Genomic DNA, 26,976 nt, shown 5'->3' with positions numbered 1-26,976 from the left:
TAACATGGTTATATTGACATTAGCCGTGTTAGCAATCTAGTATGATATGTAGAAGTCTGTGCTATACAGGGTAATTCAGAAATATTTATCTAAACTTTAAGGGTGAGTTCTTCGCACATAAACAAGAAAAAAATGTCATATATATATGTCTGGTAATACCTGGTTTATGAGTTATAATCGAAAGATTACATTCAATTCAGTACCATGGCCTGACCTAAATCCATTAGATTTTTATCTGTAGGGATACTTAAAAGCCCTAGTTTATGCAACTGAAATTGCAAATGAAGAGACGGTTCATCAACGCATCAAAGATGCCTGTGAAACCATTTGCAATCATCATGGGATCTTTGAAAGGGTGTGACAGTCCATGATCCGATGTGTCCATGTGTGCACTGAAGCAGGTGGAGGACATTATGAATATTTATTGTGAATTGTAAGTAGATAAATAATTGAACTGTGTGTGTGTGAAGATATATTACATTGGTCATGTGTCATTATAGATATATTCTGTCAGTTTTTGTCGTTGAAATCTTTCATTTATAACTCATATACCAGACATTACCGGACATATGTGTATATGGATTTTTTTCTTGTATATGTATGGAGAACTCACTCCTAAAGTTCGTATAAGTATTTCTGAATCACTCTGCATATAACCCAATATATTTTGTCCTCCTTTATGGCTATCTTTACATCACCTTTAACATTGTTGTTAGAGGTCCATAATATATAGAAATCTATGACATTCAATCAACAATAAGTAATTCCTTAAAAAAAATGCAATTATATTTATCCGTGCATTGCTATATTAAAAAAAAAAAAATGAGGTCATTTTTGTGACAATCATTGTTTTGTTATTCAATTTTTTTCTCTACCATTTTTTTTGCATTGTTAATCAAGAAAATTATAATAGACCAATTATTATAGATTATCCTGTATGTATATTAAATACAGAATTAAGTTGTATCACAAAGTACCATAATTTATCTTACAAAATATATATATAGTTATGATATTAGATTATACATATATAAAAATCTAATATTAGGAGTAAAATATCTTCCATGTATAAAAATAATGATTTCCTTCATAAATTACATAATCTTGATTAAAAGTAACAAAACAAATTTTAAGAACTATGCCTCTATGTAAGAGTTTTCAAAAAAAAAATTATGCTTTATTAATCAAGGCCATGTTTCAAAATTCACTGCCTACTGAAAATCTATAGTTCACAAAGTAACACATATATTATAGACTTTCAGTACTGACAGTGAATTTTAGAACACAGCTCAGATTTAATCAAAAACAAAAGAAGTCCCAAGTTTTATGTAAATCATTCATTTATCTATATAATAAAACTGATTGTATAATAAATAATAGAATAAATTTTTATTTGTTTTATACATTAACATAAAAAATTATGCTTTTAGATTTAGAATTTTATGTAATTTATTGAAACATGTAACTATTAAGTTTATTTAATTCTTAGTATTGCAATGAGATAAATAAAAAAATATTGCTAGCATTTTAGCACAATATGTATCAATTAGTACTTATACAGTTATCAATTATTACATATAAAATTATATCATATGCAAGCTGCTTACCTGCAAAGACTATGTTGACGCCAAGGGCTTGTGTAAACCGCAGATATGTCCGTCCAAGTTCATAAACACAAATATGAAGAATATCACTGATGTCGATAAGCATAATAGGATGAAGAACTATATAAACTGTTAAGAATTTATATCTCTTTTACATTCTCTTTTCTATATTCCTTTATATATATTTGTACTTTATGTATGACATAATAAACAAATTCAATTGCACAACAATGAAAATCAACTGTACATTAAAGACAATTTGTACAAACATAGCAAAAATAGAAAAAAAAATAAAAGTATTAAGTTCTATATTAACTTTTTGCATTATTATAAATGTAAAGGATACGTGTATTGTTTCCATGTCGACAAGTAATATACACACAGGCAGCCTGGTTATGTACCTGTTTTCTCCCACGTGTCAAATTACGATCTAAAGCCATTTTATAAAATGTCACAGACATGTTGATATCATTCTCGTCTAAGCTAAAATGAAAATTTTAAACTATGAAAATTATTTAAGAAATAAAACTCGTGCAAATATGTGCATACATCATAAAAAGACAAGAAATTTTTACCCTAGCTGCAGACCAAGATGTATTATACCTTTCCTGGCATTTTCTATGGTGTTTTTTCTGGATTCTTTTTCATTGAAGTAACCTGCAAATTAAAAAGATTTTAGCTGAGTTTTATATTGTAATCTTCAAAAGAAGAAAAAGAAAATATTATTTAAATAACTTACGTGCACCAAAGTTTGTAGCACCACCTGTGCTATCATTAGGGACAAAGTATTTAGGCATTATTTTACCCGAAGATGATTCCTCAAAAGTTGGTTGACTAACAATAACTGAATCTTCTAATACAAAACCACATTCCATACAAATAGCATCTCCACGTGCAGGATCGGTCTCAATATTTGTAGACCCACAATTACGACACTTGTTTCCAGACATCTGTTACAATAATATAAATATGTAATAAATTTTTGTTCATTATTTATTGTTTATTTTACTTCATTTAGTACAAAAGATCCATTACAAAAATTTCCAGTAAAAAATACTAACATAAAATAGATCATTTTCTATCTTTATGTATGTCTATTTATTATTTATTATTAAACATGATGTCACAATTAACAGATTATATATATAGTCTCATCAAATTTTATTAATTTTTCCATTAACTCGCATTTTACATTACATTGTTACATTAGAATATATGACCTGGTTAAATTAATTCCAATACACAATACATAAAATTTACAAAATTCATTTTTGTAAACAAATTTTGTAACATAGAAACCTAATATTTATTAAACATGAGCATTATAAAAATGTACATTACATTATTGTATTTTACATACCTTTGATAATTGTATTTATCAATACACAACAAACTTATGTTTCTTGACACGTGCAACTCTTGAGACATGCAACTGAAAGCTGAAAGCTTCTATTTTTTTTCATAGACATAAAATACATAGACGGATCCGCTGATCTTATAGCGTTTTCGAATGAACGGTTAATCTAGAAATCCTTAAGTGCCGGTCCACAATAGATGATTTAAGCCCTAAGCCTTAAGAAATTGACCAATCACAATCAAGTATGAAGAGAATACTCGACTGTGATTAGTCAATTTCTTAAGGCTTAGGGCTTAAATCACCTATTGTAGACCGGCACTAAACAAAGATCGGACAACGTGCCGTCGTGGGGTGAAACCGGATATGACGTTTTTGATGGCGGTTTATTTTGATTGTTGAATAAGACAAGAATACGATATATATTTTTCGTTTGACGTGAGTAATGAATATTAAAACACGTATTAAAAAAGATTACGAACAAATATATTTCATCAGTTTTCCTGTATTAATATCAACTAATAATATGAATTGACTATTAAAAAATATATTGTTATAATTACTATTATAGGTTATATTATTATTATTATTGCTATATTATTACTATATTATTATCATTATTATTACGTTATTTTATATTATACATTATGTATTATTATAAATATAATTTATGTCTTTGACGGACAATTATGGCTAGCTATAGACGGTCGGTTAGGTTAGCTATATATCTTTCTCTCTCACTTATATATATCTTTCTCTCTCACACTTCTGGTTTTACCACAGGCGACGGAGCCAATCAGAGATCGTTAACGGTCTGTCCGATCTCTGTTTAAGGACCTCTAGTATATAAGGGAGTTAGCGGTCTAGTATGAAGTATTATATAGAAGTCTGTGGTCAAAAATATATTTTTGGGGATTTTGGCGGAATTTTGACTGTTTTTTGGAGCTTCGTAAAGTTAGCCGGACTACTTTAACTTTTTAATAATTAAAATTATCTAATCGTTTGGTGGTCGTTTGGTGATGATTGGTAGCTTAATTAAAACGTTTGGTAGTCAACCGTTTTTTTTAAATTAAATAATTAAAATATTGGTGTAAAGTTAGCCGGACATTTTTAATTTTTAATCTAATTGATTAAATCAGGGCTTATTCGATGCAGAATCGTTAAGTGGTCACAAATCCTTTATTTACAACGTTTGGTGGTCCATAATTTATCCAAAAAGTATAAAAAGCCATGTGCGGTTAGGTAGTGGGGATGGCTAACTGGAAGCTGTAAAATTAGCCGAACAGATATATTATTTACCAAGCAATTTTGTTCAAATTGATCTTAATTGAAAGACAATCGTTTGGTGGTGATTGGTAGTCTAATTACAACGTTTGGTAGTTAATTATTAGGCTACTACGATTATAAAACCATGTGCGCTGATTTTGCGCCTGCGCGTGCCTTCGTCGTGTAAAGGTGCCTTTACATGGCAGCATTAAGCGTCGAGCGTCTGCGTAGAAAAATGCGCAGAATGTAAAAAAGATAGATTCTAGGCTGAAATTAGATTCTGAGCAATTTTCTAAGCAAACGCTCGACGCTTAACGCTGCCATGTAAAGGTACCTTAATGGCTCTCGCAGACCAGCGCGTTGACGCGACGCGCGATATCCAATAAGAGATCTGATTTTCGGAAAAAATAAAGCTCTCATTGGATATCGCGCGTATAGCCATAATGCTGATATTACATTCAGACGAAATGTTTGTGGATTGGCAATCAGATGGAGAATTCGGAGAATCTCGATAGAGACTCTAGAAATTCTCTATTCGATAATCAATCGTTTTGCAAAAAACTATTGGAAATATGTTTTTGAGTGAAAATGATAAATTTTACGTTTTTTGTAAATATTTCGAAAACTACTAATTTTAAAAGGGGAGCAATTGTGGATTCTGACGGAGCAATTAAGGAGCAATTGTTTGAGCTATAAATTATTAAAAAATATGAACTTCCAGCGCCAACTTATTTCCGGTGTGTACGACCTAGAAAAAGCGTTACACGAAAAACGGCAGCGTGGCGACTCTCATTCTTCTCTCTGATAATAGTCTAGTATACACCGATATACTTTAAGCCATTTCATTCTCTAGAGGAGTGCCGCTTGATTCTTTTCTTCTACCCGTATATATTATTTATGGGACGTGTATATATTATGTATGTGTTATGTATTTAAGCGAGGAGCACACACTTTTGCATAAGCGCATAATTATAAAGCCCGTATCAGATTACGCATTCTCCACGCTTTATTTTTTCCGAAAAGCAGAGCTCTCATTGGATATCGCGTGTCGCGTCATCGCGCTGCGAGAGCCATTAAGGTGCCATTACATGGCAGCGTTAAGCGTCGAGCGTCTGCGTAGAAAATTGCGCAGAATCTAATTTCAGCCTAGACTCTATCTCTTTTAAATTCTGAGCATTTTTCTGCGCAGACGCTCGACGCTTAATGCTGCCATGTAAAGATACCTTTACACGACGAAGGCATGCGCAGACGCGGGATCAGCGCACATGGTTTTATAATCGTAGTAGCCTAATAATTAACTACCAAACGTTGTAATTAGACTACCAATCACCACCAAACGATTGTCTTTCAATTAAGACCAATTTGAACAAAACTGGTTGGTAAATAATATATTTGTTCGGCTAACTTTACAGCTTCCAGTTAGCCATCCCCACTACCTAACCGCACATGGTTTTTTTTACTTTTTGGATAAATTATGGACCACCAAACGTTGTAAATAAAGGATTTGTGACCACTTAACGATTCTGCATCGAATAAGCTCTGATTTAGGGCCAATTTCACCAAGCTCGGTTAGATTAACCGACGGTTAAAATTAGCAGGGTTCCAACTGAAATGATAAGAATGCTTGGTTTTCCTTCACCTCTATTTTCTGTTGGCCACCCTGCTAATTTTAACCGTCGGTTAACCTAACCGAACTTGGTGAAATTGGCCCTTAAAAATTAAAGATGTCCGGCTAAAGCCCAGTGCCCACGGAGCGTGATTTGAAGCTGTTTTTGTTGCGTGGAGCTAAGCCATGCGTGCTGCTAAGTTCGTTCTGTGGCGAGAAATGTAACTCGCGGCGTGTTGCGTGGCGGGCTCGGCGCGATTGACCACCAAACGTTTTAATTAGGCTACCAATCATCACCAAATGGCCACCAAACGATTAGATAATTTTAATTATTAAAAAGTTAAAGTGGTCCGGCTAACTTTACGGAGCCGTTCTTTGGGAGAAATTTTTATAATGGTTGGCAACACTGTTTTTCGCGCATGTGCATGGAAACTATATCTTGATTTTCGGCTACTGTCATAATTGGTTAAACTGTGATCTTGTGTTCTTTTTGTACTATTTTGTATCAAATTAAAAAATAAAGTGATTTATATTTGAACGTTAAAATGCCGTGCGAGATGATAACTTTGCAGCTTGGCCAATGCGGCAATCAAAGTATTATATGTTATATTTCTATGGATATATTCTTTTCATGTGTTAAAATTTTTTTACATAAATGTACTATAATTTGCAAACAATGGCAAAACAAATACATTATGAAAAAATAATGAATATTTGGCTACAGAGAGAATATTCGAAACATTTATATAAAATCTTATAATAAGACTTATATATATATTTTCTTATAATAAAACTTATATATTATCTTTCATACATTTCTTTTATTTCTAGTTGGATTTGAGTTTTGGAAGAGATTATGTGCAGAACATGGAATTAGCCCAGAAGGAATCTTGGAAGATTATGCAATAGATGGAACAGACAGAAAGGATGTTTTTTTTTATCAGTCAGATGATGAGCATTATATACCACGAGCTGTGTTATTAGATTTGGAACCTAGAGTAATTCACACTATTATGAATTCTCCATATTCAAAGGTAATACACATTATTTTCATGTAATATTCTTGTTTTTATATAGTTTTATAGTTATTTTATAATTGACAAAAAGAAAATAAATAAGAATAAAAATGTTTAATTGTTTCAGTTGTATAATCCTGAAAATATCTATTTATCAAAACATGGTGGTGGTGCTGGAAATAACTGGGCGTCAGGGTACCATCAGGGTGAAAAATTACAGGAAGAAATTTTTGATATACTGGATAGAGAAGCTGATGGCAGTGACAGCTTGGAAGTAATCATCTTTGTTCTTTTATATTTTACTAATGACATACAGGGTGTTTCAAAGTTAAATGATCAAACTTCACCAGTTCTATGAGTAGAAATAAGGAAAAAATGTAATATAAACATAGATCCAGAAATACTTTAAAAATGTTATTAACAAGAAAACAAACAGAATAGTTAATTCACTGTTATATCACGATATAAGAGTAGATCAGTGATATTTATCTGTTAATTCTGGCTGTTTATTATTTGAAAGATCACCAGATCTTACACTGCTAGATTTGTATCTGTGAGGAAATTAGAAAACAATAGTGTACTGAACAAGAGTTGATTCATGATACGAACTGATAGAATCAATGATGCATTCACTAAACTAAAGCAAGATAGATATGAGATACTCATAGTTTTAAATTCATTCTCCTAATAATATCAATGTTGTATAAGAAACGGGGGATGACATTTAAAAATGCAAAATCAAACGATCTTTTTTTTTCAATTTAACATGATAGTAAAATGTTTCTAGATTTATAATTATATAACATTCTTTTTTTTATATTTCTACTCGTAGAACATATTGGTGAAGATTAATCGTTTAACTTTAAAACACCATGTAGGATTTTAATCTCATGTCTATAATGCATATGAAAAACATATGAAATATTAAACTCTTGTCATATAGTTATAATGTTTATTATAATTTAAAAAAAAGTATTGGAATTATAGGGTTTTGTTCTGTGCCATTCAATAGCAGGAGGTACAGGTTCTGGTATGGGATCTTTCATGTTAGAATCTCTTGCTGATAGATTTCCTAAGAAATTAATTGAGACATATAGTGTCTTTCCAAATCAAGATGAGATAAGGTAAATATATCTATCTACTAACAATAAGAAAAGTATCTCTTTTAAATGTTTACATACTTCAAATTTTTGTTATAGTGATGTTGTAGTACAGCCATATAATTCATTGTTAACTTTAAAAAGGCTGACTCAATGCGCAGATTGTGTGGTGGTTTTAGATAATACTGCTCTGAATAGAATTGCTTCAGATAGATTACATATTCAGAATCCTAGCTTCACACAAATAAATAAACTTGTTTCGACAATAATGTCTGTCAGTACAACCACTTTGAGATATCCTTCATATATGAATAATGATTTAGTTGGTTTGATTGCACCACTCATTCCAACTCCTCGCTTACATTTCCTAATGACTGGATACACTCCACTTACAACTGATCAAGAGGTAACTAATGATCAAAGTTCATAATTTATCATCTCTTATGGTTGGCTTACTGATAGATAGCATGTCAAATGAAAATATTACTATGACATGTGTTGCAATTAGTAATCTAGTATCTAAAACATTGCTATTTTCGCTCAATGATAAGTGTCTACAATGGGGAAATCAACCATAAGAGACGATGACCTTTGTTAATGATTTATATGGATAAGTTTTTTGCTAATTATACACATTGAAATTATAACATATATACACACACTTGTGTATGTATCGTATATTCAATATTCTCATTGTATATTTATCCAAGTTCAATATCATTTAAATTTTAAATTGTGTCATATATAATTATCATATACAATAGAAACTACTTTTTATAGCTATACATTGTCAACTATGACTGAATTTTGTATAAAACAAATATTGTTTAAAAACAGGGCGCATCTGTAAGGAAAACATCTGTTTTGGATGTAATGCGACGATTGCTGCAACCAAAAAATATGATGGTTTCTACAGCATTAGATAGAAATGCATCTCATTGTTATATATCTATCTTAAACATAATTCAGGTAAAATTTCTTAAAAGCGATATTATGTTTATAATTATAATTATTTCTTGAAATTTACTTAAGAATCAGATATACAAGTTATAAAACACATGATACAAAAGATTAATAATGTATTTTAGGGTGAAATAGATCCAACACAAGTGCATAAATCTTTACAAAGGATTAGAGAACGAAAACTTGCACAGTTTATTCCCTGGGGTCCAGCAAGTATACAAGTAGCTCTTTCAAGAAAATCTCCTTATATACAAAGTACACATCGCGTTTCTGGTTTGATGTTAGCCAATCATACTAATATATCATCGGTGAGTATTTCATGGCCATTCAATATTACACAGTCATTAAAATTGATTAGCCAATATGTTACAACATCGATACTTAAATGTGCTGATAAATAAATAAATAAATAAATAAATAAATATATATATATATATATTTTTAGCTTTTCGACAGAGCTTTACAACAATATGACAAACTGCGTAAGCGAGAGGCGTTTCTGGAACAATTTCGCAAAGAAAAAATGTTTGAAGATAATCTCGACGAATTAGATAATTCGCGAGAAATTGTAGAATATTTAGTGAAAGAGTATCAGGCTGCAACTCGACTCGATTATCTTAGTTGGAATCCAAGCAAGACAGATGCATAAAATATTTAGCATATAACAAATAACAAACCAAATGTGTGAGTGACCAATTTTTTATTTTTAATAATTCCATTTATAAGTTTTTCCTGATATTTTAATATTTCATTTGTTTCATAGGTAACAGTAGATGTTTTCTAAAATTCCATTACAATAGTAATCTCAGAAAAAAATATTTAACTTTTTTTAAAAAATAAGCAATGTGGAAATTCCTTCTATAGTTTTAAAATTACGAAGTTTTTATTTGAATGGCAGTGAATTTTATGAATTTTGTTTAATGCTTTACTTGTTTACTTAATGCACATTGCATGTTCCAGTTTTTTATATTTTTCAGTTGTTTGCTTTGTCTTGATCTGAATCTTTATATGATTAATAATTCCTTTTTTTTACTCTGGTGCATAACGAAGACAGGAAGGAGGAAGGGTAGCAATTGTAATAAAGCCTGTATGCCCAGGTAATGATTGAGCATGAATGACTGTAAGGAGTTTTTCTTCCTGTTTCCTCTCTCTCCTTTCATTCTTCTCAGTCATGTCCTCATTTTTGTGCTGTAATTGTGAACAATTATATATTTTGTATTTTACACACTATAATATGCTAATTTTATTAAAAATTTTTTTTCCAATGTTTTTAAAAAAATTGCATCTGTTTTAGTTGTCAAAAGAAAAATAAAAAATCATATAAGGAAAATATTTAAAACAGGATTTAGTATCCAAAAATGTTTTATATTTTGTACATTGAGATATACTAGTTTTCAATACTAAATAGAACTATTTCATCTTTTGTTTCAATTAAAAACTGATATTCAATAAATAATAAAATGCACAAACCTTGTACTTCAAACATTCAAAATCTAATATTGGCAAAGATTTGTATTGAACATTCATTTCTCTTTGCAAACATTCATATGTATTTAATTCTATGAATCCCTCACAAATAAGTTTGGCACAAGTACGTTGAACCTGCTCAATGCAAGGAGAAAAAAAACACAGTTTTCCTCCTATTGGATAACAATCATTGTCATATATTATATATAATACAGAACATAATTTTTGCACAATGCATATATATATATATATAGTATGTCTTTAAATATATTTATGTATTGTAATTTTAACTGCTATCATATGCATATATTTCTGTATAAATATTAAAATACTTTTGTCATAAGAAAATATTTATTATTATATATTGATTGTTTTTCCACAAATAATTAAATTAAAAAAAAGTCTTACCTATTTGTTTTAAAGCAACAGTAGCATGTTCTATAGCTAACCATGGATGTGGAAGATCCAAAAAAACTGCATCAACTTTGTGTTTCAGCTCTTCTCCAAACCCTTCTAAGCAAACATCCCTTTTTTTTAAAGTTACGAAATCACTCAGTCCATGTCTATCAAATTCCATGCTAGCAATAGACACACGCTGCTCATGAAAATCAAAAGTATATAAATGACCATTTGGACGTATTACTCGAATTAGAGAATGCGATAATGAGCCACTACCAGTGCCTAAAATTGATTATGACAAAGATTATAAGATTTATTTCAATTAATATTATAACATACCTGTTTCGATGATTATACTGCCTGGTTTAAGTTCCATTAAATGTATAATGAGACTTATATCTGGACTATAAATAATCTGTGTTCTATGTGGCAATGTCATTGTCCAGAGCTCTGGTGTTGGTTGTAACACATACGCCCACCCTCTAGTTAGCTCTATTTTTGAACCGTACTTTTGTCCGACGAGCGAGATGACTTTCAATGCACCATATGTAGTTTGGAACACATTATCCACGAACTCTCCTTTCTTGCTAAAAATTTTTGCTTTTACTTCCAAAGAATGCATGTTGTTTGGATTCAAATATAAAATAACAACGTCTCCCTCTTCTATAACTTTCTTGGTTTTATTGAAACTCATTTTTCTCACAAATATCGAATTAAATTTTATTTATATTTAATGATCGACAGGAATGATGGGCAAATTCCGAATAGAAAAAAATCGCGATATAAACACAAGGTGCGAATCTCAGAGTAAAGAATAAGAGATGTGAGCATATCGGTAGTGGAGGTGGAGGTAGATTTATCGCGAACGGAAGTACGTCACGCAGCCATCTTGAGCGTGCACTTTTTTGACGTATCAGCGCTGCTTGTAACTAGAGTCCTAGATTATCAGAGAGGCGCCAACTTGTTCCACTTTCTGATTGGTCGATTAAAATAGCCGCCATGTTAGAAACGTCACACGTACAGTCTGAGGGTGCAAACCCATGCAGCGGAATAGCGTAACGCGGAACGAAAGCGGAACCAATCACGAACGTTCCGCAATTTCGTTCCGTTTTCAGTAGTTTCTAGCGGAATAGGTTTCGCAGATTGCGTAATGTACATACACATCTATACATATACACATGGTAGTAAAAGCTAACTTCAAAATTTTCCTTTATCTCTCAAAAATAAGAAATAACTTGTAATAATTAATAATTTATCTCTGTTTCTGTACTGACCACGTTGCTCTACGCTGCCAATTTAACAAAGTATATGTGTACATACATACAGTTCCGTCATTTTCGTTACGTGGATTTCAAGTCCCTACATCCCCATGGAGCGGAATGAGCGCAAGCAGAACAAGCAGAACGTCTCTAAAATGACTTTTAAATATTGTTTTTATCGGTCGTTCTTTATTATCGTGTACATAAATATTGAAATGAATGCGTTCTTATTGGAAATATTGATTAAAAATGTTAAATAAGTTAAATAAGTTTCAACGCAGTTTTAACCCTTTTGAAATAATGACTCGTGATTGGTTGCGCATTGGTCCGCGGTGCGCTCATTACGCTCCATGGGGATGTAAGGACTTGAAATCCACGTTGCAAAAACTGCGGAACGCTCGTGATTGGTTCCGCTCTCGTTCCGCGTTACGCTATTCCGCTGCATGGGTTCGCACCCTCGTCATTTTTGTTACGTGGATTTCAAATTCAAATCCCTACATGGAGCGGAATGAGCGCAAGCAGAACGAGCAGAATGTCTCTAAAATGACTTTTAAATATTGTTTTATCGGTCGTTTTTTATTATCATGTACATAAATATTGAAATAAATGCGTTCTTATTGGAAATATTGATTAAAAATGTTAAATAAGTTAAATAAGTTTCAACGCAGTTTTAACCCTTTTGAAATAATGACTCGTGATTGGTTGCGCATTGGTCCGCGATGTGCTCGTTACGCTCCATGGGGATGTAGGGACTTAGAATCCATGTAACGGAAACTAAAAGTAAGATATGAATATGTTATTAATTTCTTTATTCTGATTGGTCAAATTTCAATCTTAAATCTTGAATCTCAATCTTCAATGCGTAGTCTGATACGGGCTTAAGGACCGGCAGAATTAATTTAACTGTTTAGAATACGTATCAACTGATCTATTTATTTCTTTTTTAAATTTCATTCATTTTATTCATTATTCCAAAGCAGTATCGTATATGTGTGAGATAACCGGAAAGTTGGAAACACTTAAAAAAAAAAGTGCTCTCCTGCTTCTTGCTCCATGTTTCATGCTCCATACCTCATTTTATTGTTAGCTTAGATTAGATTAGGTGAATTTTATAATATTCTTCTAAAGAAAAAAGAAGGAAAATGGCTACCAGGGCCTAACATAGAGAACCGTGAAAAATGGAAGGGAAGGAAGAGGGGAACAGGAGGAGGAGGAAGAGTTCACATTTTTATAAATTAATAGTTTAATCCTGTTATGGATGGTCATAAAAATATAAAATCAAGGGGATTAAAAATAAAATCAAGGGGATTTAAAAGAATAATATGTTTATAATTAGCTTCAGGTTTTTTTGTGAAACTGAGAATGCGACAGCCGAAAAACACGGTCCATTAAGCAAAAAATGACGCCCTTTTTATGACATGTGGGATGTAATTCATATTTATAAATGTTACGAACTTTTTGTAATATGAAAGTATAAAATTATAACAATTATGCATTAGCGATTGTAGAATTATTTCACAATATAATTTCACGTAGTAGTTATATTATAATGTGCAAATTTTTCTGAGGTATCTAATTGAATGACCATGACAAGATATGTTACTACCGCTCCAGCAATCTATAAGAAAACTTTATCAAGATAGATCCTGTATCAATAATATAAAAAGTTAAATAAAGACAAATTTGTAAATAATCGATTAGAAAAGACATAGAAAAGATGCAAACCTTGACCTTGATATATACACAGTGCAACTCTAATAGCGTACTATATGTATATTTCTTCCATACGTGTTAAACCATTGAGCTCTATAGCTCTCTTCTCCTCTCTCTAGAGCAAAATTTCACACATTGACAATCTATATATCTAAATCTTATTTTACACAGTCTTTTTTTTATTAATAGCTTTTTAATAAACAACAAGTTATAAAATCTTTCAAATGCTACTCAGGATCATGACTTTTGATAATATATATCAAGATCAAGGTTATTGAGGCTGGATCTCCTAATCGATATATTTACCATAAATTACTTACGGAACATATAAGGGACATATTGATTTCATACAATCCAAAGGCAGTAAATATCAAATCTTCGTGGATCAATTGAAGTGAAAACTGTATCACCTGAATAACAAAATTTATATATAACAAAGTTACAAAGTAACGAGGAGAGTATTTAACAATTTGTTGTTGGTCAAATTTGTGCATAAAAGTGATCTTACTTCAGCCTGCAATGACTTATGTTCCAGATAAACATCGTGCAAAATTATTCCCATTTGCTTGAACTGCGTAAATACACAATAGGATTATATACACACATACACATACACATGGTGTTCGATAGTAACTGTATCACCTCTCTGTGCAAGAATAGCGGATTGATTAATCTAATAAGTAGGAAAGTTCTCTATCTCTCTATCGCTTTGCGAGTTTCACAATAATTAATAAGAAATTAATGTTAAAAAATCGGTCAATCTATGCGAGTATAAGCGCACGTGGCAAAAAGAGAGAAAATACACGCGGAAATTTAGTATTACGCTTAGCTCGTACGTAGCTGTTGCCAAAGCGCTCCTAACAACCAATGTAATAGAGAGCTGTCTCTTCTCGCCACGTGCTTATACTCGCACGGATTTGCTGATTTTTTAAAATTAATTTTTCACTAATTAGTGCGAAAATCGTAAAACAGTAGAGGACTTTTCTACTCGGTTTAACCCGCTCTATCTGTACGATATATGATACAAGTATTACCGGACATCCTGTATATATAAAAAATTATATTATATTACATATATTTTTACGTTAATTCAATACTCAACTTCGTTTCTAGATCGTTGACAAACATAACTGATATATAAAGATCGAAAAGCATAGCAGAATATGAAGATCATATGAAAAGTTAATATCTCGGTATTGCCACTATCTGCCTTCATATTACGATACATACCAAACAGAAGAAGAATTATAGCATTCAAGCATATGGCAGAAATGATCAAAAGCTGCAGATTAAAATTTGTATTGATCTGGAAATAAAAATATACATTTATTCTCATGAGAATTACCGAATTAAAAAAAGAAACTTCATTTATAATATAATATAGTTTTCTTATGATATATTATATACAATATATGATAATATATACAATATAATTATATACAATCTTTATTTAGGTTACGATATAATCACTAAATTACAGATAATATATAATTATGTAACTACCTTTGTTGCCAAAATATATAAGCCATGATGAATATGTTGAATCAAACGGAGTTTGGTGATTACAGTGTAATTGCATTTATTACACATGTTCAAATTTGCTATAAAGTCGACATAAGAAATCCATAGGTTCTCTCTCGAATGTTGTATTGCAATCTTGTTTAATTCACGAAACCTTAAAAATATATCATTGATATAATGGGTAAATAATCCATCCATAAATAGCAGGCAGACTATGCAATACCAGGATTGCAGATAATAGTATATCAATTGATATGAATTATTTGTGATTATATCGTAAGCATATTTTATCATGATAAATAATGCCACTATCATTATCGCAGCATCCTGCAGATGTGCGAGGAAGATATCTTTTTTCGAGAATCTTGCGCCATACGATCTGAAATATAAAACAATATGAGTACAACATATATAAAGAAACTAAATATACAATCAGAATCTATGATTCGTATTTCTATCTTTATACAGTGTTGCATCCATAAACATAGTATAAATCGTAGACATATGGTATAAATAAGATTAAACATTTATATAGTTTTTCTCTAGAAACTGTAAATTAATGCACAAGCTATACAACAAAGAGGCATCTCTTGTTTCAATCAATGTTGAGTACAGTGTACCTCATCGGTTTTGCTGCTGATCGCTATTTTAAAGAAAGAGAAGAGAATACTCAAAGATGTGTGACTTTGTCTAATAAATTTTCTGTCAACTAATCGGCTTTATTTTACATATTGAATGCTTGGTCTATGGTCTCAATAAACGAAACATTGCCTATTTTTCTTTAGAAGAAGGTGATACCAGCAAACGTTAGGACTTCAATAGAATAAAAAATGTACGGGCATTCAGTAATGTCCCGTCTATTTATACTACATTTATGATTTTGCATCTAACGTAAAATATGACTGTCCGATTCTGAATCTTCTTTGTCAATAACACTAGTTTACAAACTTTTTTTAATGCCAAGAATGGAATCAACTTTTTTCAATGTATTTTAGGGCGCTGAATTTGAATCTGCCGCCAGAAAAATTCCATCGGATCAAATTTTTTAGATATAGCAAGCTAGCAGCACTGCGATTTGCCTTACAATTTCATTGTATTTTTGTTTGTTCACAAAAATATTGTACGGACATGTAACAAAAATTTAATGCTCAACACTTCTAATGTGTTTTCTAAATTCAATAAAATATTTGCTATGTATCGTAAAAATGACTTTTCTTATATCTCGAAAATCGGATAGAAATTTTTTTATAACAGATTCATGCTCATTATCAGCGTCGAAAATTATCCTAGAAACAGAGTGTTCAAAAAATGCACCCGGCACAAAATCTTGTAAACTAATGTAATTAACGGGATTCCCCAAAATTAATGATTAAATTTCAACAAGAATATATACTCTTATCTAAACACAATAATTCGAAATATTATCAACCCATGAAAAATGGGCGGTAAGACTTTCGTATCCGACCCAATCTGATTTTGATGAAATTTTATAAGAACTTAGCACTTACTAGGTGTAATCGAATGCCACAAGAGCAAATGTGCAGAAATATCTAGTTTTCAAGATATTTAAATTTTAATTATGTGGCTAAATAAACAATTTTTAAGATTTCCATATAAAAACACAAAGATTATAATTCAAAAATATTTTGCTGAGATGTTTTATTTTATAAGTTAATGTTACAAGATGTGAATACACACACACACACACACACACATGTGCATACACACGCACTACCATCTGCGTCTGGCTCTTAATTGCCCACGAATATTCAATGTTGTAAAAACGAAATGTTGTGCAAAATAATTGTTTTAATTTCCTACAGAGAAATGATATAAATATTGCGCCAACTAATAAAAATAAAACTTGATTTTTAAGTATAAACATTTTAACCAACAAAACTGTAGTATAAAATAGTTATAATTTCCTAAAATAACAATATCAAAATATAAAAATTTATTCAAAAATTAAATATTAAAAATTAATAAAAAAAATAAAAAATAAAAGTTTTAATTAAAAAAAAACTTGACATTGTCAATTTCATTAGCATATTATTCAGCTTAGCAGCACCAAGTTTTTTAAATTAAAACTTTTATTTTTTTATTTTGCATTAATTTTCAATGTCTAATTCGTGAATAAATTTTTAAATTTTGATATTGTTATTTGTAGAAAATTAAAATTATTTTGTATTATAGTTTTTTTTTGGTTAAAATGTTTCTATTTAAAAAAAGAAATAATAAATTAGCATAAGTTTTATTCTTAGTTAAAGAGCACAATTTTTTATATTATTTTTTGTAGGAAATTAGAACTATTTTGCACAGATTAAAATGACACTATTTTGTAAAACAGTTTTTTACAATAATATACATTTTTCACAACTGATGCGTGTACTTGGCGTCTTTTTATCTTTTTTTAAATTAACTTTACACAGATGACAGATGACTTTACACAGATACACATTACTTAATAAAGAAAAGTCCTCACTCAAACATAGAGTCTATGATGAACATCTCTTGATGAGGAAAAGCGAATTGTTTTGGACGAAATACAGATGTACCCATCGTTGTCAGCACTAAGAGGATGTATAGAATGTACTCCAACGTTACCATGAACTTTCTGATAAGGTGTTCTTCGCAATATTCAGTGCAAACATCGTGCCAAGACATCTGACTTAACATGAAGAATAATATCATAAGTGTGAAACTGTATAATCTGCCCACATAACCCGACAAATTGATTCCCAAAAGACGCAAAGTCTTTTCAAGAGATTGGCCTGTAGAAGTTGGAAGTTGCCACTTTTTTGGAACTCTCATCATCAGGGCATTAGAATTCTCTAAAAATAACTTATTCTTTGACAATCTTAAAAAAGTCAGAAATATTAATTTATGATTAATATTCGCCGAATGTACTTATCCTAATATTACAGAAACAATTATGTTTATCACATCTAGTATTCGTATAACTATGAGCGTATTAGAAATCATACTGATTCACACAGACGGCTTATGATTTTATCGTTACCTTTAATCAGAGTATTTTATTGATCGTCGAAGAAAAAAAGAACATCTACTGTTATAAAAATAGCGCTAATGCAACATTTACATAATATCTAATTGTTTACGTCGTTGTAATATAACTTGGGCAAAAATTGTCCATATATAATCATATATATATAAGTATATATAATTATATACATAAAATATATTTATGTACATATTCTCTCTTTCTTAAATATACACGCGCGCACGTGAGTGTATGTATGTATGTATATACATATATACAGGGTGTCCTAAAACTACGATACTTCCTCTTAATAGTAGATTCCTTAGAACATTTCAAGACGAAAATTTTAATACAAAAATGTCGAGGCTATAATAGTTTTTAAACAGGAAGCGATTATATTTTACGAATGGCAAGGCTGAGATTTCGCGCGCTCAGGCACGGCGAAATAGTAGACACCTTCATGATAACATTAATCGACCACTTTGACAGCTGAAGTTAAAACATGTCGCAAATTTTTACTTAAATCATTTTTGAGATGCCTTCTTGCATACATTATTCGTAAAATGAATGTACTAATGCAATGCGTAGAGAAGCGGGAAAACATATAATGACAATACTATTGTAAATTTATACGATAATCATAATATCATAAAAAAGCGCTCCATTCATAAAAGCACTTTTTTCACTTGTCATTTCGACGTGCCTGAGCACGCAAAATTTCAGCCGTCATTCGTAAAATATAATCGCTTCCCGTTTAAAAACTATTATAACCTCGACATTTTTGTATTAGGATTTTCGTCTTGAAATGTTCTAAGTTCTAAGGAATCTGCCATTAAGAGGAAGTACGGTAGTTTTAGGACACCCTGTATATACAGAGTAAAAAATATCGGGACCCTAAAATCGAAGGGAATAGATTTTGAAGGAAAATATTAAATACAAAAGTAGGAATATCAAAAGAGCTATCTGACTGGTCAACTAGATCTTGGGCTCGGGGTCTAATTTGGGCCAAATAAGGCCCAAGTCGATTTTTTTCAAGTAGGGACTCATATTTTTTATCGCGGATTTAGGTTCAGAATATGTTTTTACATCTGACACAGCCGACAAACATTTGGGTCCAAGGCCCCTTTTAGGCCCAATGGGACCCAAATCAAGTTTTTCGATAAAAATTCTTCTTTTTCGCATGTCGATGTCTAAGACGATTTTTTACTTAAAAGAAGGCAAATTAGATTTTGGAACGCAAGGTCCCGCGAAATATCGTGGGCGACGTCTACCCTGCGTTATGGTCAACTTCTGACTCATGCATTAGAGATTGATATATGTCATGTTGCTATTTGATCATAATACTCAATTTGAAGTTGGCTATATCGGAGGGCCGAAAATGAGAAGATAGACATCGCTCGCGATATTTCGAATTCATAAAACTCGTATAATATGTAAAATATTTACATTATAGAAAGTGGGCCAAAAGTCTGGATACAGTCGAATATCTCGGAAACAATGCAATTTTGAAAAAAAAGTTTCCGACAAAACTTGTAAGGTTTACAAAGACGCATTGAATGATAATATCTATTTGATCTTTGGTTACCGAGGCGTTACCAAGATCAGGTCAAAGTCTTAATTTTTTAAAATGAAACCCCGTATTTTTCATTACATATTCTTGTAGCTTACCTCGAGAGCTTTTCAAAACACTATAATAAAGTATTTTTTCATTAAGTACTTTTTGAGTTATTTTATATCTTAATCTGACATATTTTGATATAAAAAATAAAATATCTCGTAAAATATTTAGTTTTCGATAATCTTACCGTAATACTTTTATGTACAGAATAATCACGCCGTTTATCGTTACATCCCGCCTCATGTCTATGAACCTTTTTTTATCAAACAATCGGGTCCTTTATACTCATTTTTTAAGAAAGAACAAGCTAGATTTAATAATAAATTCAACCATTTTCTTTTAAAATCCAGGAATAACAAAACTACTAATAGACCGATAGAATACTCTTGTTTTGTTCCAATTTCCGGTTCCCAGGTTTCTAAATTCTCCTTTAAGTCTAATAACATCCTTGAGAATAATGATACAGAAAAATTCGAGAGATTAAGATTAATCCGAATACTTTTAATACTGGACAATCTGTTTTTGACATTAAGGATCATTGGTTTGTTAACTTGTCTTCTGTTTCAATCCCTAATGACAAGCCCTTCTTCAATTAGGTGAAAATTTCAGTCTACCTACCGTAGATTCATCCAAATTAACGACAGAGTTCATAAAGAGCGTTGAGAATAATTTGAGATTTCTCCCGGGCAAGACACAATTGTCAATCAGGAACCGAGTGGCACCTATTTTGAATAAGCTCCTTACATATACACCTCCAAGAAGCATAATAAATCAGACCCTAAAACGTTTATACTTCATTACAAAAGATTTTTTTAATAAGAATCCTAATCTTATTATCACCAGAGCTGATAAAGGAAATGTGTCAGTTGCCCTTGACAGATGCACATACATATATCAACAAAATGGAAGAAATGCTCGGAGACACAGATACATATAAGATCATTACTAAAGATCCCACAAAAAAACTCACAAGTGAACTACGTGTGTTGCTCTCTAGATGGAAAGGGTCCAATTACATTTCAACCAATACTTATAGATCTTTATATGTTAGTGATGGTATTTTACCTAGAGCTTATGGGCTCCCAAAAATTCACAAACGCAATCATCCTTTTAGAATAATTGTATCTTCTCTAAATAGCCCGTTATACCATCTGGCTTCTTATCTTTATCGAATTATGCATGAAAGTTTTCCTAAAGCACGGAGTCACATTCTTAACAGCTTTCAACTTGTTGACAAATTCTCCCACACACCGATTAAAGACAATTTTACTTTAATCTCTCTGGATGCTGTTTCACTTTTTATTAATATTCCTGTTGAGCTTGCGATTGACAGCGTTCATAAAAGATGGGCCTTCATATCTAATAATTGTTCTGTTCCTTATAACGAATTTATTTTAGCCGTTCGTTTTGTGCTTAACTCTACATTCTTTATTTTTAATGGCATCATTTATCAACAAACATTTGGTACTCCGATGGGTTTACCGGTGTCCCCTATCATAGCAGATATCGTCCTACAAGATCTGGAGGAAAAAGCTTTAGCAACATTAAGTTTTACTCCTTCTTTTTATTTGAGATACGTGGACGACATAGCTTTAGCTGCACCATCTTCGACTTTTGAACATATCTTGAGTGTTTTTAATTCTTTCCACTCAAGATTACAATTCACGATGGAGATAGGAGATAATAATAAACTCGATTTCTTGGACGTCATGATAATTTTAAATAATAACCGTTTGAATTTTGACTGGTTTCCCACATTCTCTGGGAGGTACCTTAATTTTCTTTCGCGGCATCCTTTGTGCCAAAAAAGAGATACTATTATAGGCCTGGTTGATAGGGCTTTTTTGCTCTCTTATCTTCGCTGTCATCAAAAAAATTTAAAATTCATCATTAACATCTTACTTAACAATAACTATCCATTAGATTTTATATTTATGACTCTCCAAGATAGACTTAAATATTTATTTATTAATTACAACAAAAACAATCATAGCTTCTCTGAAGGGACTGATGATGCTAGTGAGGGAAAGAAGTTTTTTACGATTCCATATATTCCTTCCATCTTCAAACGATTCAAGAGTGTAACAAAGGATTTGGATGTCAGACTTTCTTACGTTAGTGTAAACAAACTACATCGTTTCATCAAAGTACAAAAAGATCACGTACCTAAACCATTATGCAGCAACATTGTTTATAAAATTGAATGTGATAACTGTGGTGCGTCGTATGTCGGCCAAACGAGCAGACAATTAAAAACGAGAATTAATGAACACCGTAATCACATTCGACATAATACATCTGTTTATTCGGTTATTACTGAACATAGGAACTTGTAAAAACATACAACAAATCATTTAACATTTATTCATTCGTTTACTGTCCTTCATCCTGTACACATTGTTCTTGGAATATTTTATATTATCATCTCAAAGTCTAGTTATTTTATTGTATCGCTTCCACAACTGGTGACCCCGACGTGATCTCGAGCTTTCGAGATTTTACGCACAACACGCGGCAGATCTAAATCAGCCATCCGCGAGTGCTATGAGTCGACGAGATCCGAGTACCGCTGTGATCCTTATGTGAATTGTGCCTTGTGATTTTCGAGTCATCGAATTTATAAGGACAGCGATCTTCTAGACTTCAGGACTTCACATCGCAGAACATTAGCAGAATTTTATGATGCCTTTGGACAGATCTCCAACTGTTACTTCTACAACATCATCATCAGTTCCATTAACGGCAGGGAAACATCATCAACATCTGACGAGTAATTTGCAATCTCTTACCAGTGACGAATAATCGCATCAACAAGGTCAGTCAAATGAGATCCATTCCAATGAATTTCGTCTTATTAAATTACCGAATTTTTGGCATAAGCAGCCTAAATTTTGGTTTGCTCAGTTAGAAAGCGAATTCTTAGTTTATCGGATCTGCTCAGATGATGTTAAATATAGCTCAGTCATATGGCATCTTGATGAGCAAGCTTTGGTAGCTATATCTGAGATTATTGAAAATCCGCCTGAAAAAGACAAATATCTTCATGTAAAAAGCATTCTAATTAATCGATTTACTGATTCTGAGAAAAAACGTCTTCGTCAATTATTAGCTGATATAAAGTTAAATGACAAAAAACCGTCAGAATTGCTACGCGAAATTAAACAATTAGCGGGAGGAACAATTTCAGAAAACGTATTACACTCTATTTGGTTGCAAAGATTACCTTCTCAAGTTCAAGCCACTTTAGCAGTTGTTGAAAATTGCCCGTTAATCAAGCTCGCTGAACTAGCCGATAAGATTATGGATCGCGAAACTAAGCTTCAAATAGCGACAATAGCTTCCTTGGCAGAGAAAAATACTTCAAATCTTGCTGATCTTGAACGTAGAATCGCAGCTCTCGAAGTAAAACGCGTGTGTAGTAGATCTAAATTCAGATATAAAGAAAAGAGAAGATTCAGATTGTCTTCAAGAAACAAAACGGATAAAAATAACAAAAAAATTTGCTTTTATCATAAAAAATTTGGTGCAAAAGCACATAAATGTACAATACCTTGCGACATGTTTAAATCCATTTTTAAAAAGCAGGAAAACTAGCTCCACCGTTAAGTTGTGAGACGGCTGACCATGATTCACCTAACAATCGCCTCATTGTATCTGATAAGTCTTCAGGGCTTAATTTTCTTGTTGATACAGGAGCTGACATTTCTCTAATTCCAAAATGGTTTGTATCAAAAGCTCAAGTTTCTTCCTTCAAACTTCACGCAGCTAACGGAACCAGGATTAATACCTACGGTATAAAAACATTAACTTTAAATCTTGGTTTGCGAAGAGTCTTTAAATGGAAATTTTGTATTGCTGATATTTAGAGACCTATATTAGATGCAGATTTTTTAAATCACTATGGAATTTTAGTTGACATTAAAAATAAACGACTTCTTGATAGTGTTACCAGTCTTTCATTTAAAGGAAAACTATCTAAAGTCTATCACTTAACGATTTGCACTACATCTCCGGACTTACCTTTCCATAAGATTCTCGCTGAGTTTCCTGAACTAACTCGTTTTGCTCTTATATCCACAACCAAGATTCATCAAATTGAACATCATATTATTACAAAAGGACCACCAATTGCTTCAACTCCTCGCTTGTCATCAGAAAAATTAAAATTTGCAAGAGACGAATTTAATTTTATGGTGGAACAAGGAATTTGTCGACCATCAAGCAGCACCTGGGCAGCTCCACTTCACATGATTCCCAAAAACCGACTAAACTCATGGAGACTTTGCGGTGACTATTGGGCTTTAAATGCAGCCATTATTCCAGATCTCCGCTTCCTCATATTCAGGATTTCACTGCTGATCTACACTTATTATATTTAAATAGAAATATAAATTTAATATTTTCACATTTAAGAAACAAAGTTTATTTTTGTTTTAATCGCGCGGAGAAGTTTTGTGGAAATCAATTTATTTATTTTATTTGTCAGCAATAACAGATGACAGATCAGTACGCGTGTAAATGTAGTTACGAGCCTGAGGGCGCGAATTCTACGCCAATATTATTGGCAAACTTTGATCACTTATAACTCAAAAATTATTGTAGCCTCAATATTTTTCTATTAAGATTTTTTACTCCATTTTTCCTCTAGAATACGCTATTAAAATATTGTACGGAGGTTGTGAGACACTCTGTATATATATATATACAGGGTGGGGCATTTATATTGAGACATCTAAATATCTAAAAAATAAAGCAAGATAGAAAGAAATGTTTCAGACAAAAGTTGTTCGGTCCTAAGGGGGTCATAACATGGTGCCATTAGTTTGACCTTGAAGAGTTAAGTTTCAATTAGTTTGAATTTCTTAAATGGAACATCGGTAAATATAGCGAATAAGGGACCAGCCCCAATGACCTTGACCTTGACATATGTTGTCAAGGACATAATTCTGAGTAACTTGTGTGTGTGTGCGTGCTTCCTGTCCATGCATGTACTTTGGTATATCTCAAACTTTTAAGTTTTACTTTTTCCTCTTTCCCCGGCCCATGCGTTCGATTTACTACACATAAATAAATGAATCTGCTAAAAATACATTTTCAAGACATATATTTTCAACTTTCATGTGTACATACACATGATGTTAGCAGGTCGCGGAAATATTGCTTTGTGTTAATATTTGAATACCTTCTCTCAAGACGATTAAATTAGAAGAAAAAGTTACTCACAATTATGTCCTTGATAACATATGTCAAGGTCAAGGTCATTGGGGCTGGGTCTCCTATTCGCTATATTTACCTTTCAAATTATTATTTATTCTATGTAATTGTTACAATAATGATATTGTTCAAAGAAATGTACAAAACAAAAATATTCTTTGCACCATGCACAACGTATAAAAACCATTTTACCACAAATACTGCATTTTGGTATATATTTTTCTTCTTTAAAATAACAAAAATTTATTGGATTATCAAGCTTTTCAGGCCGCGTTGATAAATATCCACTTTTGTACCAATTATATTTAAATACATTTTGAAATCTTGGAGAAGAAAGTTGATTATGTGTTAAACTTTGTAGTTTTATTATATTATTACGTGAATGTAAATTTATGTCATAATTATTTAAAATAATATTATCAGAAAAACATCAATCAAAATTTTTCCAAATTCTAAAACCGAAAACATCTAAAGGTTGTATATAAGCAGTTGTTTTTTTAGTATTGTTAAAATATTTACTTGTTTATCTGCTGGTATAAATTCTTTTAATTGTTCCGGACAATGTCCTGTCCATGAATCAAGCCGGAGTAGACTTTTTTCTTCAGTATTTCGTAAATATACTTCTTCAAACCAGTTTTTGAAATGTTGGCTTGTGAGTTCTCCGGATTTTGAAGCCGCAATATAAACATTAATAGGTCTAAAAAGAGTTTCTTCTACTCGTGGTCCAAATTTTCTACTAGATTCTTTTAGTACTATATACAGAAGTGAAAGAAGATGTCCATCTGCAGATATAATGGGCATAATGGTATAGGTTAATGTTCTTCCAGAATTTATTTCGAAATTAAAGCCGCTTTTATCTGCATTATAAATTGATCCTGTACCGATAACATCAATATGTGGTTTAACCTGTCTCACAAATTCCTCTGCGCTTTGACATATTGTTACATCAGCTGCATGAGAAGATCGCGTTTTAAAACTTGTTATTTTACGTGATACAATGCGATTTGCTTTTTTAAAATTCCATATCCAACAATTTCCTGCTCTAAATGAAGAAAAGTCTATTTGCTCCTTTGCTTGTAATGCCCATTTTCGCAAATCTATGTCGTGAATGATAGATCCTCTATCAATAGCTTCTTGGAATTGCGATAGTACATATTCGGCAATAAATACAAGTTTGTCCCTGTTTGACCCTCCGCGCATTACATTTTCTTCCCATCTATGCAATTGCGAAACAGATTTTACCTAGAAGAAAAGAAGTTTGATATTTAGAAAATCTAATTCAAAAATAAAAAGACTAAATAACCAACGCAGATATGCGAAGTAAATAATGTGCATAAGTCAGAAACATCTTTCTGTTTCCGTTATCGTTTATTACCTACTATTTATACACAACGCACATCTACCTGCTCGTTCAACTCATATTATTTTTCTTATGTTTGTATTAAATTTTACCTTTCTAAAACGATTCTGTACAGCAGTAATAGCTAAATGTCCTTTTTTTCCACTGTTCCAAAATTCAACTGCTTTTCTTTTGTAATTTAAGTTTACATTTCCACCTTCGTTATCCACAATACAAACTTTGTCTTCATAATTATCTTCTTCAGCATCAATATCATACACGTCCACAAATTGTACATCATGCGGTTCCGACGGATCGTCAAAATCAAGTTCCCATTTTGTATTCAATTTCAACATAATCATTTACAGTATTTTTTATTATATTGGAAATGGCATTATGAAGTTCAATTTCATGGCGATTAACAAGTGAGACACCAAAATTTGCAATGTTAAACGTTGTGATTAATAAATTTATAACATTTCCTATATTTATTCATGGCATTTTAACACAAATTGTTGTGTTATCACCAGCACAAG

General features: G+C 31.6%; 5 protein-coding genes and 2 long non-coding RNA genes across 10 annotated transcripts; 2 read left to right on the top strand and 5 right to left on the bottom strand.

The window, feature by feature from the left end:
• The first annotated feature begins 10 nt into the window (after nt 1-10).
• On the top strand, nt 11-823 carry LOC115245880. The gene is made up of 2 exons (XR_003885616.1): nt 11-102; nt 242-823. It is a non-coding gene; the product is annotated as an uncharacterized LOC115245880 (long non-coding RNA).
• A 122-nt stretch (nt 824-945) lies between these two features.
• On the bottom strand, nt 946-3,101 carry LOC115245879 (transcription factor IIIB 90 kDa subunit-like). Its single transcript, XM_029824372.1, has 5 exons — nt 2,965-3,101; nt 2,344-2,554; nt 2,180-2,261; nt 1,951-2,087; nt 946-1,724 (listed from the first exon to the last, which is right to left on the bottom strand). The coding sequence occupies exons 2-5, from the start codon at nt 2,552-2,554 to the stop codon at nt 1,543-1,545; spliced, it is 612 nt and encodes a 203-aa protein (XP_029680232.1). The 5' UTR covers nt 2,965-3,101; the 3' UTR covers nt 946-1,542.
• Nucleotides 3,102-6,247: 3,146 nt separating this feature from the next.
• On the top strand, nt 6,248-10,022 carry LOC115245876 (tubulin gamma-1 chain). Of its 2 annotated transcripts, XM_029824370.1 has the most exons (9): nt 6,248-6,424; nt 6,662-6,864; nt 6,974-7,120; nt 7,834-7,970; nt 8,046-8,352; nt 8,784-8,915; nt 9,035-9,217; nt 9,355-9,593; nt 9,673-10,021. In XM_029824370.1, the coding sequence occupies exons 1-8, from the start codon at nt 6,376-6,378 to the stop codon at nt 9,556-9,558; spliced, it is 1,362 nt and encodes a 453-aa protein (XP_029680230.1). In that variant the 5' UTR covers nt 6,248-6,375; the 3' UTR covers nt 9,559-9,593; nt 9,673-10,021. The 2 variants fall into 2 exon arrangements, with proteins under 2 accessions (XP_029680230.1, XP_029680229.1); XM_029824369.1 differs by having other exon boundaries at nt 9,355-10,022.
• LOC115245877 (tRNA (adenine(58)-N(1))-methyltransferase catalytic subunit TRMT61A) lies at nt 9,593-11,647 on the bottom strand. The gene is made up of 4 exons (XM_029824371.1): nt 11,115-11,647; nt 10,785-11,057; nt 10,380-10,549; nt 9,593-10,097 (listed from the first exon to the last, which is right to left on the bottom strand). Exons 1-4 carry the CDS (start codon nt 11,467-11,469, stop codon nt 9,939-9,941), a joined length of 957 nt encoding a protein of 318 aa, XP_029680231.1. The 5' UTR covers nt 11,470-11,647; the 3' UTR covers nt 9,593-9,938.
• Nucleotides 11,648-12,879: 1,232 nt separating this feature from the next.
• LOC115245881 (putative gustatory receptor 28b) lies at nt 12,880-18,398 on the bottom strand. Of its 3 annotated transcripts, none has more exons than XM_029824375.1 (7): nt 17,751-18,398; nt 15,251-15,647; nt 14,978-15,053; nt 14,849-14,877; nt 14,256-14,318; nt 14,068-14,157; nt 12,880-13,652 (listed from the first exon to the last, which is right to left on the bottom strand). In XM_029824375.1, exons 1-7 carry the CDS (start codon nt 18,080-18,082, stop codon nt 13,563-13,565), a joined length of 1,077 nt encoding a protein of 358 aa, XP_029680235.1. In that variant the 5' UTR covers nt 18,083-18,398; the 3' UTR covers nt 12,880-13,562. The 3 variants fall into 3 exon arrangements, with proteins under 3 accessions (XP_029680235.1, XP_029680234.1, XP_029680233.1); XM_029824374.1 differs by having other exon boundaries at nt 14,850-15,053; nt 15,251-15,422; nt 15,492-15,647; XM_029824373.1 differs by having other exon boundaries at nt 14,850-15,053; nt 17,751-18,099; nt 18,288-18,301.
• Nucleotides 18,399-22,245: 3,847 nt separating this feature from the next.
• Nucleotides 22,246-24,133, bottom strand: LOC115245878. The gene is made up of 5 exons (XR_003885615.1): nt 23,908-24,133; nt 23,438-23,674; nt 23,111-23,311; nt 22,677-22,909; nt 22,246-22,600 (listed from the first exon to the last, which is right to left on the bottom strand). It is a non-coding gene; the product is annotated as an uncharacterized LOC115245878 (long non-coding RNA).
• A 1,402-nt stretch (nt 24,134-25,535) lies between these two features.
• LOC115245882 lies at nt 25,536-26,914 on the bottom strand. Its single transcript, XM_029824376.1, has 3 exons — nt 26,554-26,914; nt 25,621-26,343; nt 25,536-25,553 (listed from the first exon to the last, which is right to left on the bottom strand). Exons 1-3 carry the CDS (start codon nt 26,800-26,802, stop codon nt 25,536-25,538), a joined length of 990 nt encoding a protein of 329 aa, XP_029680236.1. The 5' UTR covers nt 26,803-26,914.
• Between the last annotated feature and the right edge of the window lie 62 nt (nt 26,915-26,976).

Source organism: Formica exsecta, unplaced genomic scaffold (assembly GCF_003651465.1).
Source record: "Formica exsecta isolate Colony F162 unplaced genomic scaffold, ASM365146v1 scaffold1342, whole genome shotgun sequence".
Taxonomy (NCBI): domain Eukaryota; kingdom Metazoa; phylum Arthropoda; class Insecta; order Hymenoptera; family Formicidae; genus Formica; species Formica exsecta.
This window is presented reverse-complemented; position numbering and strand designations above follow the sequence as displayed.

What these genes read in the sequence shown, in the direction of transcription:
- LOC115245879 (XM_029824372.1), bottom strand. Translation starts at nt 2,554, where the DNA reads ATGTCTGGAAACAAGTGTCGTAATTGTGGGTCTACAAATATTGAGACC. An exon ending in TGCTACAAACTTTGGTGCAC is followed by an intron (nt 2,262 to 2,343) that starts GTAAGTTATTTA and finishes TTTAATTTGCAG; the next exon opens with GTTACTTCAATGAAAAAGAA. An exon ending in TCGACATGGAAACAATACAC is followed by an intron (nt 1,725 to 1,950) that starts GTATCCTTTACA and finishes CAGTTTATATAG; the next exon opens with TTCTTCATCCTATTATGCTT.
- LOC115245876 (XM_029824369.1), top strand. Translation starts at nt 6,376, where the DNA reads ATGCCGTGCGAGATGATAACTTTGCAGCTTGGCCAATGCGGCAATCAA. An exon ending in TGAATTCTCCATATTCAAAG is followed by an intron (nt 6,865 to 6,973) that starts GTAATACACATT and finishes TAATTGTTTCAG; the next exon opens with TTGTATAATCCTGAAAATAT. An exon ending in CTATCTTAAACATAATTCAG is followed by an intron (nt 8,916 to 9,034) that starts GTAAAATTTCTT and finishes AATGTATTTTAG; the next exon opens with GGTGAAATAGATCCAACACA.
- LOC115245877 (XM_029824371.1), bottom strand. Translation starts at nt 11,469, where the DNA reads ATGAGTTTCAATAAAACCAAGAAAGTTATAGAAGAGGGAGACGTTGTT. An exon ending in CAGTATAATCATCGAAACAG is followed by an intron (nt 11,058 to 11,114) that starts GTATGTTATAAT and finishes AATCAATTTTAG; the next exon opens with GCACTGGTAGTGGCTCATTA. An exon ending in TGTTGCTTTAAAACAAATAG is followed by an intron (nt 10,550 to 10,784) that starts GTAAGACTTTTT and finishes GTTATCCAATAG; the next exon opens with GAGGAAAACTGTGTTTTTTT.
- LOC115245881 (XM_029824373.1), bottom strand. Translation starts at nt 18,082, where the DNA reads ATGATGAGAGTTCCAAAAAAGTGGCAACTTCCAACTTCTACAGGCCAA. An exon ending in ATAAGTCATTGCAGGCTGAA is followed by an intron (nt 14,158 to 14,255) that starts GTAAGATCACTT and finishes TTTGTTATTCAG; the next exon opens with GTGATACAGTTTTCACTTCA. An exon ending in ATATGTCCCTTATATGTTCC is followed by an intron (nt 13,653 to 14,067) that starts GTAAGTAATTTA and finishes GTTTTCTTATAG; the next exon opens with ATTGCTGGAGCGGTAGTAAC.
- LOC115245882 (XM_029824376.1), bottom strand. Translation starts at nt 26,802, where the DNA reads ATGATTATGTTGAAATTGAATACAAAATGGGAACTTGATTTTGACGAT. An exon ending in TACAGAATCGTTTTAGAAAG is followed by an intron (nt 26,344 to 26,553) that starts GTAAAATTTAAT and finishes CTTTTCTTCTAG; the next exon opens with GTAAAATCTGTTTCGCAATT.